General features: G+C 55.5%; 2 protein-coding genes across 2 annotated transcripts; both read left to right on the forward strand.

Annotated features, from left to right (window-relative positions):
• Positions 1–102: 102 nt before the first annotated feature.
• ard1 (zinc finger related protein) lies at positions 103–4,692 on the forward strand. The gene is made up of 9 exons (XM_002949143.1): positions 103–473; positions 597–698; positions 770–934; positions 1,022–1,404; positions 1,581–2,017; positions 2,209–2,267; positions 3,204–3,306; positions 3,395–3,680; positions 3,816–4,692. Exons 1-9 carry the CDS (start codon positions 226–228, stop codon positions 4,034–4,036), a joined length of 2,004 nt encoding a protein of 667 aa, XP_002949189.1. The 5' UTR covers positions 103–225; the 3' UTR covers positions 4,037–4,692.
• A 1,514-nt stretch (positions 4,693–6,206) lies between these two features.
• Positions 6,207–10,843, forward strand: VOLCADRAFT_89649 (uncharacterized protein; the record flags this gene model as incomplete). Its single annotated transcript, XM_002949144.1, has 7 exons — positions 6,207–6,289; positions 6,412–6,520; positions 6,988–7,519; positions 7,948–8,033; positions 8,386–8,498; positions 8,810–10,313; positions 10,694–10,843. 7 exons carry the CDS (start codon positions 6,207–6,209, stop codon positions 10,841–10,843), a joined length of 2,577 nt encoding a protein of 858 aa, XP_002949190.1.
• Between the last annotated feature and the right edge of the window lie 2,323 nt (positions 10,844–13,166).

Here is a 13,166-nt window from a genome sequence, read left to right on the forward strand (position 1 = left end):
CGCCCAGAAGTGTTTCCTGTTTCTGTAGTACAGGGCATAAGTTGCGTACTTGCAATATCGGGAGCGCTCTAGGCTGAGCAATCTTATTACACAAACTCATCACAATCAGTAAGGCGTCAGCTCTGCTGCTCAAATTGCGTTAGTCTGCCATATTCCCAGTGCGACTGCATTGGTATTGTCTCCTTGTTCTCTCTATAAGTTTCTTGTTTCAGAAGTATTGCAACAATGTATGGTCGGGAAAGAGGACCACCGCCACCTCCTCCACCTGGAATGATGCGTGGACCTCCACCGGATTACATGGACCGTGGACCCCGTGACTATCCGCCCCGGGACATCGACCGGAGGCGACCCCGCAGTCCACCGCCACCAATGCATGAGCGCGATCGCTATGGTCGTGGACGGAGTCCGCCGCCTATTCCAAAGCGTTCGCGGCGGGATGGCCCTTATGATCGGGATTTCCACGAACCACCTTTGTAAGTCTTTGCCACGGAGTCAAAGCAGCATGCCTGTTCTGGGTCATGGATGCTTTCTCCTTTTGGGAAGCGCGCTTTTTGCGAAGCACACTTTGAAGCAGGTGAACCTTTCTCACGATGCAGTGGACGCGGGAGCCCAGAATATGACCGACGGCCACCTTCCCCTAAAGGTGCTTATGATGAGCGCGAAGCTTACGAGCGGCGAGGCTCTGTGGGCCGCGAAAGGTGTGCGAACGCTTTTGTACCGAAGATATGCTTTGAAAATGTCCACGACTTTTCATTTTGTTTTTGCATAGGCCTGAGGAGGAGAAGCGGCCAATGACCTTTAAGGAATTCACCTTGCGCAAGGTGCCGGACGATGCAGCGCCCGACGTGGCACACCGGATGTTCCAGGAGTATCTTGTGGAGTATTATGGCAGTGCAATTAAGGCCGAGTTCGAGCAAAACAAAGATTCGGATGTGTGAGCACCGGGGTTGATGGGTGCAGCTTAGGCAACCGCGTTACAACCGTGTGTTTTACCTGCGGTTTGGCCTGACGTGATGCGCAGGTTTAAGTACCAGTTTGACCCGCGATACTTCGCTAAGGTCGTGGCTAGCCGAGCAGAAGAGGCGCAGGACAGCGCTAAGCACATAGCAGCGGATGTGGCGTCAGGGGCTCTTGATCCCAGTCACGAGAACTTCTGCCAGGGTATGTACGACCTGGCGCCAAAAGTTGAGAAGGACAAGCAGCCTGGCAACGCAGAAGAGGGTCCGAAATTTGCACCCAACTTGTGCTGGCGCATGCCGCGCGTCGCACACGATCTCGACCTCAGCCGGAAGCTGATCCGCAAGCTTGACGCAGAGAAGGGCATCGAGGAGAATCCACTTATACCCAAGCTCTCTGCTGGGGCGTCCGGTGGTGTAGCGTCAGCAGCTGACGGTGCTCCTGAAGGTCAGCAGCCAGCGCCTGCAGGTAGTCTTGGGAGATTTCACGTGTGATGGCAACTTCTCTCCGTGTCCATGCTATTATCATCTTCAATACGGCGCATATGGCGCGGACACTGTCTCACTGGAAATTCGTGCACGTAGCTTTGTCTCTGTTCATTATGTTTAATTCGTGAACCGTAGGTGATGGGGCGGGTGGCGACGCAGCAGCCCCTGCTAACGGTGGTGAGTCTGCCACTGACGGTCCACCGAACAATCAGGGCGGCGGGGCCGTTACGACGACCGCAGTGCCAGCAGGCGGGACTGGTGACGAGGAGCCCGCCGTCGTTGTGAGCGAGGCCAATTACACGGATAGCATTGGCAAGCTTGACCTGCAGCTCCACTGGCTTTGGAAGGTCCATGGCGTGGATTATTATGCTGGCATCGAACTCAACGAGCAAGACTGGCCTTATCGCCTCAACTGCTGTCGCCTTATTCGTGGCCCGAAGCCTGAAGAGGGCGAGAGCGAGGAAGGCGCAGAGAAGGCAGAAAAGGAGAAATTGACGCGTACAGTGGACGAGACTTGGAAGGCCCGTATTGCGCATGGCGACCCCATTGAGGCAAAGTGCCTCAAAGCTCGGGTAGGTGAAACGGACGAGACATGCTATCCATGCGTGCGCGAATATGGAAGCGGATGTTAGATTTGCCCCTGGCACGCATCAACGTCGCGGTTGCGATGTTTGCTGATGTGTTTCCTTTCGCGATCGTGTTTCCCCTTCAGTTCAGAGATGTTTCTTACCTCCGTGAACTCATGCTGGTTCTCCGGTCGCAGATCGAGGAGGAGCTGGACAAGTGGATCGAGTCTCAGGTTACCATGGTGGCCGATAACAAGTAAGTTACTGTGCACCAAACCTTGTGCAGTTATCCCTGTGGCAGGGCAAGCCCTACGCGGTGTGCACGGCTTGGCGTGTCAAAAGCGTGCACGCTTGCCTGGGAGCTGTGTGGGGCACCTTTCCTGCTAACCGAATGACTTCAACAGGACGCTTAACTGTGGCTGCGCCGTGAATCCACTCCCCCAAGATACAGCTTGGAAGCCTTGCTGTATGACGTGATTACATTCCGTGACTCCTATTCAGACCTTGGTACAATTAGTCTTAGGTGCCTATAGGGCTACACATCTTAGCCGACCTTACCTGATTAACTATCGAGCTTTTCGTATACATTTCTTAGACGGATACATTCATTTTCCACCGGTGGCTGTTTAGCTCTTTATTGGACACAAGATTCGAATGACAAGTATACCTATTCGCTCCATACAACGAGCAGCAGATGGTGCAAAGCCGTGCTGTGCAGCGCGGATAGGGATCTTACCTGGAGGCCTCGTCGATGATTCGTGGTTTGTTTGGCGCCTACGCAAAACACTCACTACATGATCAACTGCCTCATGTTACTAGGATTTACGCTTTATGATCATAGGTAACTCTTGCTTTACTGCCTCTTACGCTACATACACAAATAGATGCCGTTTACTTGACCTAGGGATGACACTCATGCAGTTAGGTTACATTTACGGAGTAGCTAGTCAATTAACGACAGCTAGTAAGGCACGAGTATTGACAACTAGCAAGGGCTTCGTCGGCAAAAGAGCGGCCACGCCATCTATTCCCAGCTGTTCTGGAGCATGATGCAACGGTACATATGTGGTGTCGTGCGATCGGGTATGCATGTATGTTTCCATGTCTATAGCCTGTTAGGTCGTTGTGTTGGCCTTAGGGATGCGAGGGGTAGCAGAGCAGCTGTACCCATCAAGTTGTCACTTGCGTGCAGGTGGGGCTCGAAGCTGAGCAACAAGTTGTTTGTGGGTAAGAAATATGTCATCAAGCACATTAAGACGAAGCATCAAGACAAGCTGGCAGCGGAGCGTGAACGGGTAGGTCACAGATTTTGCAGTGTAAGAGAGAGGATTACTGCCGTCGGTGCGCTTTCCTGCTGACACTGTTGCTTATTTAATGCTGCAGATCTTGGATATGCTATACTTTGAGAACTTCCGCACGTGGAAAGAGGATGAGGAGAGACGCCGCTCGGAGGAAGAACATCATGCGGGGGAGCCCATGGAGGGCGAGGGCGCCGGCATGGAGGGCGAAGGTGGCTACAGTGGCCGCGGGCGCGGCCGGGGCGGCGTGTTAGGTGCACGCGGTCGGGGACGCGGGCCTGGCCGTGGCATGATGGGCCGGGGCCCCATGATGGGCATGGAGGGCCCTATGATGGTGCCCATGCCCATGGCGCCAATGTTCATCCCGCCAGGTGGGAGGATAAGCCTGCCAACTTCGTGCATTGTTAGGGTTTGTCGTCCTGTATCCATGCTTGTCCGTAGTGAACTTTTTGTTCGTCATTGAATGATATGATTGAAGCCGCTGCTATGATTTGGATGAATCGCAGGACCCATGGGACCGTTCATGCCCATAATCCCAGGGCCAGTGCCCTTGCTGCCACCCGGGCCAATTCCTATTCGAGGCAGAGGTCCGCGGCCGTTGCGTGGGCGAGGTATTCCTGGGCGCGGCATGGGACCACCCAAGATTGACCCGCGGGGCATGCGTGAGTACTTTGACCTAGATCACCCGGCGAACAACCGTGCAGTGCTGGACTATGGGGATCTGTAGTTGAACCGTTTTGCAGGACTAGTGCATCGTTTTGCTGCATGATGTTGCACGCGCTTGTGACATGTTTGTGGTATGTGTCTGGGTAACTGGAAGTTACAGTATGGTTTTGTGTTCCTAGGGCTGCCACGTCCCGCACAAGGGGTTGATGTATGTTGTAGTGCATGCTTCTAACAGGGATGCAACAGAGTAAGGGCGGTAGTGGTGATAAATCTTGCAGTGTTGGTAACATCTGCTTCTATCACGAAATTTACAATTTATAAGACGGTTCGCAGCATTGGAAGGAACTGCAGCCGTACAGCAATGTGGCTACTTATCTAGCGTTCCGCGAAGGTAGGTTATTCTCAATACAATGCGTGCAAGAGAAATCTCCTTTCAAGTGCACGCTGGTCTTTCAAGAGCAGGCGAGCGCGTTTGGTGTCCTCGTATCGATGGTCTGCGGTAATGAGAAATGGAGAAATGGATAAAGCCGGTGTGTTTTCTGCTAACTGGCGGGGCAATTCTTACCGTGATTGCCTCAATATGCTGGTTACATTTCTGTAAGGCTATGGAGCCGTGGTACCTGCGCCCGGACACCATTGTGTTATGCAGCGTCGGCTTCGGGATGCAGTCTAACGTTGTGCGAGTAAGAAATGTACCTGTAAAATTCTTGGCAAGTTACTGTACTGTATTTGACACGCACTTTTGCTGACGTGGCAGTGAATGAGACACCATCCCTGCGCGTTACCATGTCTTAATAGCAGTGCTGCGTATCATGCCTGCAATGCAGTATGAGGCGGGCAAAAGCATGGCAGGCATGAGTTGGAACAATGGTCCTTACTTGGTCAAGCTTGCATTCCTGCCGCCGCTAATAATCTGCAAATCATGTGGAACGTTCAGCAATAGGGCAACTTGTTGTCAAGCTCACGCTCCATCTTCCGCTGGAATGATATCTTGGCTACTAGTGTTCTTCCCTATGGATCCTCAAGATTGGTTCTGGACTTGCACCACGGTAACGCACCTCGAACGACTTGATGAAGCCCCTAGAACCCAAAAGCATAAAGCCGCTGGGCAACCTGTACATGGTTCATAGTACATCATTGTAATTCAGCAGTGAACTGTTAGCTTTATGCAACCGTCCCTAGGGTCCCTTCCGATGCAACCGCTCCGTAACCGGTGTCCATATCTGAATCTAACTCACTGCGCAGTCAGGTCTCGGAATGAGTAGCAGGTGTTCGGGTAGCACTGTTCGATGGAAACAACACAGTCCGTCTCTGCGCAGACCAATGAATGCTCTGATTAGGGGGGCTTTAAAGTGGCCAACGGGTCATGAGCAGCCTTGTAGGCTGCGGGAAGGAGCCCATAAGCGTTTCCGAGGACGGTCGGCGCTGATAACATCCAGTGGTGCACGGTGCAGATGGCGAAAAGCGTGGTAAAGCTGCTTACCTCCAAAGTTCATTAGCAGCCCATGGAAGCTACCTGATGTCATGTTGAAACCATACTTGCTCTTGACCTGGCAATTCTCTTCTAGTTCCTTTAGTAACGTGCAGGGTGCAGCTGCATACCTGCGTAAGCAGTACAAGACAAGACTCTGCTACCCGACAGACCCTTAGAGCGCAAACGACGATATCGCGGGTAGCCAGATCCACCTGTTGGGGAACATACTTGCGCGTACAAGGGTAAAAAGTAGGTGAATCACTGTCCACGCCACGCCATAAAAGCGCCGATGTCCTATCCGCAAAGGACTGCTGTTACGCATCTGTCAAAGGCAATTTGTCCGTCTTGCAGGCCTTAAAATCCCCAATAGTGACGATGAACTGAGGAGCAGCAAACAAGCAAAGCCCTAGGCAGAAGTCAGATACGTCGCCAAGACTTCTACACTTTAGATATAACGGCATGAGTTACGGCGTAGCGCTATATAGTACAGATTTACCTGTTGGCGGTAGCTGTCAAAAAAATCAAAGTGCAAACTGTACGGTGATTTTAATAAGCTTTCCCGCATCCCAAAGATTGACCTGGCCGACTACTGGGCGGAGTAACAACTTGGTTCCGGAGACGCCGAGGAAATGTGTAGTATGGAATTGATGCTGATTGCGAGGTTATACACCTAACGAAGTAGGGTCATAGAAACGAGGCTCTCTATTGTTATATATTCCTATGCTATGCGCTCCCGGTTGCAAGATAGCATTGGGCTATGACTGTACTTTCTGCGGTGGTTCTATGCCTGTTGGCAGCACAGGCTTGCCAACCACGCCGCGTGCACGTGCAAGACCTACGGTAAGGATTGAGATGTAACAAAGTGCAAGCGAAGGGCTTTACTTCATAAGCGATACTTTGAATTCTGTTTCGGAACGCAAGCCCCTCTCCCAATTGTTGAAGCACATCGCCGCCCGACGCAGGTCTATTGAGTCGCGTAAGCTGTCTGAGAAAGGGAATAATTTACTTGCGCTTGAGGAGGACGTTGCTGATATATACTCGACTTTACCGGTAGTTTTGCAACGGTGCCTGGTAAGCCCCGCGCATAAGCTCCACACGCTTCTTGACCCCTTCGTGCGCGCGATAGGGGAGGGCTCGGTTACCTTCGCGGCTGTCCCAGGGCAGAATGCTGCAAGGCAAATATGCGTCCCGCATTCCCGTGGCACACCCATCCCGTGGATATCCTGAAAATCCCCTGCACCCCTTTTGGCACGGTGATTTATGCGTACCCCTTCTTAGTGCGGGAGGTAACTGCAACTGCCTCCTAGGATCTGGCGTTTCGAGTTTCTCGTCTTTTTTCTGTTGCCAGACACACGCAGACTCTATGCGGCGCAGTACCTCCTCGAGCCGCCTAGCAAGGCCTTTTCGGCTCGTATATATGTTGTCGGATAAATATTGAGGACAGCCCTACCTACAATGTCCTGAACGGGGCGTGAGAATTTCCAAACCATGTTCCCGGTTGCCTTCTAACTTGTCTCATTTGTCTGCCTCCCTGCTAGGCTGATCCGGCATGCACCGACGCTTTGGCTGCAGCCGTTGTGGATGAACGGGACCCGCAACAAAATAATGGACGACCAAGTACCCATACTGATAAGATCCTGGCCTTTACATCCTTGGCTCAAGAGCAGAAGCAAGAACAGCGACGGCAGCAGCATGGCTACAGCATGAGTTTCGCTTCATTTACCAGCGACAACCCTGCGCACGGCGGCGACGGCCTGGGAACCGTACAAACCGAAGGCGACGGTAGAAGTGGTAGCGGGAACGAGGACATACCGCACAGCAGTGGCGGTGCTGGGGACGGCATCAACAGCAACGGCATGGCCTTGGGGCATGGAGGCAATGGCGGCAACGACGAAGATGACAGTGCAGATGAGCAGGCCAGTATATCCCTCAAGGGGCTAGTTGCTCTGGTGCTGTTCCTCGAGGCGGTGGCGGGCATGTACCTGCCGCTGCTGCTCCAGCGGTTGCAATCACCGCAATGGTGGTTGTCGCTACTCAACTGCTTCAGCGGAGGCATATTCCTCTCGGCAGGTGCGGCAAATGGCATGTCTCGCACGCGATCTGCGCAGGGCGATTTGGGTCGGTGGGGACAAGCAACATAATGGGGTTATCTATTCCGAAACACTCCGTCCTGCTGGGTTGGGCTGGGCGTTCGGAAATGATATGAAGAGGGGGCGGAAGGAAGGTAAGGTAAGGAAGAAGCGAAAGGCCGGGAAATAGGGTGCTGGAGGCAGTTACAAAGCCGGGGGTTGCAATCCGGATCGGGACTAAATCCAGGCAAGAGATCTGGGGTAGCTGATTAAGGAAGGGCTCTCATGGCGCATGGTACCGGGAACCTTCTAGGGAGGTCAAAGTTACTGTCCCACAAGAGCACACGGCGGCCCCGCCTTTTTCATCTCCAAATGAACGACCGTACTGCAGGCTTCCACAACCTCAAATTCAATGTTCGCTGCGTTCAGGTATCATTCATCTGCTGCCGCACTGCGCTGAGGCACAAGAGGCGCTAGGGCCCATCGGGCCTGGCGGCGACTACCCCCTGTACCTGGTGGGTGGAGGGATTAATGGCAGCTTGGATAGGGGGCCTATGGCTGAACGGTCATGCGGGGACATGGCGTGGTGGCCAGGCTAGGGTTGGAGGCTAAAGGAGCGGCCAAACAGAGGAACTCCAAGCGAGGGGTCCATCCGGCCGTGATGCACTGTGCCAGGGTAGTCTGTATGACCTGTAGGCCGTGTCTTGGGCGTTAAAGAACTGTTGGTGTCCTGCCGCTGCGCCTTGGAACTGCGGGTCAAGGTGGACAGCTGTTGATTCCCTGCACCCGCTTGGGCGCTTGGACGGCTGTTGGCCAACGCTGTCACGGTTCTTTTGTCCCACTTGCGCACTCGCTCCGGCCCCGCAGGTGCTGGTGGTTGTGGGCTACTGTGTGGTGTTCTACGTGGAGCGGGTGTTGTTTGATGTGCACGGGGAGGGGCATGCGCACTGCCAGCATTCCAATGTGTACAGCCATAGCAGGTAAAGATCCCGGGGTAGGTTGGGCCTGGGCGCCGTTGTCACGATCGATTTCGGGTTTTGGCTTGGGGTTACGAGGGACATTGAAGCTAGTTTTAAGGAAGCTTGATAACGATGGCGCCAGGCTAGCGCCCTTGAGATGGAGGCAGCCCAGTCTTCCCTTATTTTTTATCGTAGTGCCTCAGCTATCGACCGAGTCGCGCATGAATGAATGCACCTCACAACCTGCGTTGTGTCCTGCGTGTGGTGGAGGCGCTTGGATCAACGCTTCCCGCATTCTGCCGCTGCCCTTCTGGATTTCATGCCGTCCGCAGTTATTACAAGGCCATATCGCATCATCGTTCACAGCGCATACCCAGGACGCGCTCAGGATCAGCTGGTACTGAGCCGGCGCCGTTGCTGCTGCCTGCGCCGGGAGCTGCAGGCGCCGGCCCAGGCCACCCGGGGCGAGCTGCAGAGGCGCCGGGGTGCACCCACTCGAGCAAAATGGATCGTGAGGGGCAGGCTGCAATGCGGGCAGCAGCAGAGGAGCCGCTTGTTGCCCGGGAGGAAAGTTGCGCCCTATACTGCCACGACCATGGTCACCAGCACTCTAATCAGCATGTCAGTCACAGCCAAGGCCACCAGCACTTAGGGTCTCGGCTGTCGCTGCAGGTGGATGAGGGAGAGGAAGGCGCGGCCTTCGCCCTGCCGGTCGGTGCTGACTCGGCGGGTGCGCGCATGGCCGGGAAGGGTGTCGGCGAGGACGATGACGCGGAGTCCTGCCACAGTGACCATCCACCACGGGCAGTTTGCGTGTGCGTGGAGGAGCAAGAAGCGGAGGCGGAGGAGCGAGGGCAGTACCATCATAACCATAGCCATAACCATAGCCATAACAGCCATACCCATAAGCACGAGCAGAAGCACCAACAGCACCAGCATGTGCATAAGGCCCGAGGCGACCGCCAACAAATCCACGACCTGGCTAATCAAGCCCATGGTCAGGGCCGGCGGGGCTCGGCAGGTGGCGGTTGCACTGGCAGCAGCGGCGGTGGTGAGTTTGGAGGCGACCAGCTTCGTGTGCCGCTGCTTCTGGCTGAACAAGGGGCGCCAAAGCTCCCGACGCCGGTGCTGGACAACGCCAGCGGCAATTTCGCGATTGCCCCCAACGCCGACGGCGGCGGGGACAGTGTCGACCTTCGCGCGTTGGCCTGGCAGCACCTACAAGCTCGGCATTGTGTTGGACAGAGCCCGCAGCTTCCGTTCCATCCACCCGAGCCTTGCGCCTACCACACGCACCACCACCTGCACCCGCACCACCGGCACCGCCGGCGCTCCGCCGGCACCGGACCTCCGGTCGGCAGCTACGGCAGCGGCGGCGGAGCCGGCGCCATGGACAGCGGCGCGTCCAGCTGCACCTCTCCATCACATCACCACCATCACCATACCGCCCCAACCGGCCACCACACCCATCACGATCATCATCATGTCATCAAGCCGCGCTTCCGCTTCATGCACGGCGTGGTGCTGCTGGTGGCGCTGGCTCTGCACACTGCCCTGGAGTGCATCGCTTTAGGGCTTATCGACTCACGAGCTCAGTTCCTGCTGCTCTTCGCCGCCATCGCATCCCACAAGGCCGTGTCGGCGCTAGCCCTCAGCAGCCGCTTCCTCCGCGAAGGCGCGACGCTGTTGCAGGTGACGGCGTACGTAGGGCCCTTCTGTTTGGTGGCGCCGGTGTCCGTCCTTGTGGGGCTGTATATCGGCCGTGTCGCACCCATCGCGCGACTGGTGTTCAGCTGTTTTGCCACGGGTACCTTTTTCTACGTGGGAGCATCCGAGGTGAGGAGTGAGTGAGATTTGAATGCGGAGCACTGCTCGAACGCAATGTGAGGGCGGGAACCCAGAACAGCGTGGACTTACGTGCAGTTAAAACGTGGGCTTGCAAGGTTGCTGTTCCTCGGCGCCCTACACGTATTTTACTCATTGATCACTTGGGTGTTCCGTCAGCTGTTGCTGCAGACCCTGCGATTGTTACCCGTTACGCTGAGCACCTGAGCCGTATTCTGAGGAACTGGCGTATGCAGGGATCAGACGCACGCGGCTGCGGCACGCCAAGGCCATTCGCGTATGTGCTGCGCTCGAAGAGCTCTATTTATTTGACGGACACCGACCCGATCTGATGTGCGAGATGCGTTACAATCGCGATTTTATTAACACAGGTGATCATGGAGGAGTTCGAGGGGGAGATGCGTGCTGACCGGCGCGACATTTCCACACGCGCAGCCCGGTACATCAAGTTCTTCGCGGTGCTGGCGGCGGTGGCGCTGGTAGCTGCCAGCGGACTGCTGCCCGAGCCCGATCACCATTGAAGGGATGCCGGGTATGCAGTACCCAGGCGAGTCCTCCAGGCGATATGGCGTGGGATTGCGAAAAGGGGCCGTTGGGCGACCCCCATGTGCGCGCATGATTGCCCAGCTTTCGGCGGTTATCCTGCGCCTTGCCATCAGGGTTGGGATAACCGGCGGTGTGGGGGCCCCTGAGCTCCGTAAATGGGCTCCTGTATGCTGGGGCCGGGGCTGCCGCTGTGACTGCGGAGGATTGTGTTGAATAGGGCCTATAGGGCCTTATGCAAAGGAGGGAGGAGAAGCCGCTGCAGCTGAGATACCATCCTGGCAACGCCGAGATAACGGAAGGGTTGTGTGAAGGTGCATGGGGAACCGCGGGCGACTCCGTCCCCACGGGGTGGTGGAAAAGGAGGGAGGGGACTGATTGCGCGCGCTGGGGGGGTAAAAGGAATGACGCATTTGCGGGTTGGGGCCGGATCCGTCAGCTGTGTGAATGATGGTGCAGCGGGCCCAGGCGTCCGAGCACCAGCTGTCTCCAGGGGGGCCGGGCCTTACCAGCCAGCTTGCAGACTACGCGCGGGTTGAACCCTAAGCAATCTATAAGCACAAGGGTTAGCTGGATACCGTTTCTACATGCACATAGATATCGCAGGGTAAGGCCGGTAGTCATAGTTAAGTTATGGGTTAAAATGGGCAGATGGGGCCTGTTGGGGACAGCGAGGCTCTATACCAAGCATTGAACCTCTAGACGATAAGGCGGGACTCCCGATGGGGCGTTGCTTCTTGGAGCTCCTGGGGCGCGGGGTTCATGGCTCGTATGAAAACCGCATGCCGGGAGGACGAAGTCCGACTTGTTGGAGGATGCGGACAGCTCACGGGGGTTATGAACCCCCTCGGTCCTCATGTGTGGTATCCCGGAGCGGAGGCGAGCCAGGGCGGCGGATGGCTGCGGATGGCAATCTGGATCCAGGCCTGAAGGTATGGAATACTTTTGTCCTGTAGACACAAAACGTCATTCCGCGGGACTTGGGTCCCACTTGACGTTACTCAGTAACTCGGTACGTGCCGCCTCTTCCTGTCGCCCGTCGGCGATGTGGCTCGGGAAGAACTTGTATCTTATCTGGCTCTATCATTAACATGATATGCTCAAGGTGTCGATAAAGTGTTTTCACTGGGTACTGCAAAACTTGGAAGGCGGCTGCACGCATTCCGACTCTGGGTACGGGGAGTGGAACGCTAATGCATCATGGGTGTGTCGTAGCGGCCGTGCGACACGGTCACCACACCCGACGTGGGTGTGGAGATGGGAGCGCTATTATGGATATGTGCGGAGCGGCTGCTGATATCAGGGAAGCGCTTGAGAGCAAGATGCGGTCCGCATCGGCGCAGTGCAGCAATGCACCCCACGTCAGTGCGCATGTGCAAGGAGAGGGAACGAAACGGCTGTTGCGCACCTGGCGAGGCTGCATTGTCGACAAACATATCGTTTGGGACGGTGTACTTTGTGAATCAGCGTAAAGTGCGCTCCTTGGATCCTCCTTTTACAGACCTGCTGATGGCAGAGTGCTGCAGATGGCGCCCGTACACCCCTAGTGACGGATGCGCTGCGCACATAACACGGGGCGCTACATGGCTTCGCAGCTAAAACCCTTTCGACGAGCAACAGATTCGGTATCCACATAACCGATGCTTTTGGATCGTTAGGGAAATTGTAGCGTTACATCTCCGTAATGCTGACGCAAGCATGCGGCTGTAACACAGGTTCTCATACCCGACCTGGACGGGTGTTTCCGGAGTTTCCCACCTACCCCTACTTCGATTGCCGTCGCGTTGTTCCGCCAAAATAAGCACCCTTCCAGGATACGGCCATGTTCGTGTCCGCGTGTCATAACGTAATGTCATAGCGGCCACGCAACGTAATGAGAATTCTTTAGGATGTAGGACAGTACCATACAGCAATACGGCTGGTTTCGACCACCGTCACATAAGTAACAACTTCCCTTCTTCACAGCATTGCCCTGATGTTCCAGACCTTGAAATCTGGCGTCACAAGAAATCATGCTGATTTCTCATTATACAGCCATCCTGCAAGCGAGACCGTTGAAGACGCCGAATGGAAGGCTGCGGTTTTAGCGAACAACGCGCCTACGCGAACTCGAAATCCGCTTTCCCGGGCATCAGCTGTCCTAATACGTCCAGTTAATCGTGGTTCAGTCCCGCTGCAGCGCCAGTATGGCCACAGCTCTCCTTGCCAACCACGCTCGTGCGGGGCCGCGCCCTACGTTCCCTCTCTCCACCACAACCAGCGCCCGCGAGAATAGCACCCGCGCCATACCCTCCTTTCCCC

This window comes from Volvox carteri (assembly GCF_000143455.1).
Source record: "Volvox carteri f. nagariensis unplaced genomic scaffold VOLCAscaffold_13, whole genome shotgun sequence".
Lineage (NCBI taxonomy): Eukaryota > Viridiplantae > Chlorophyta > Chlorophyceae > Chlamydomonadales > Volvocaceae > Volvox > Volvox carteri.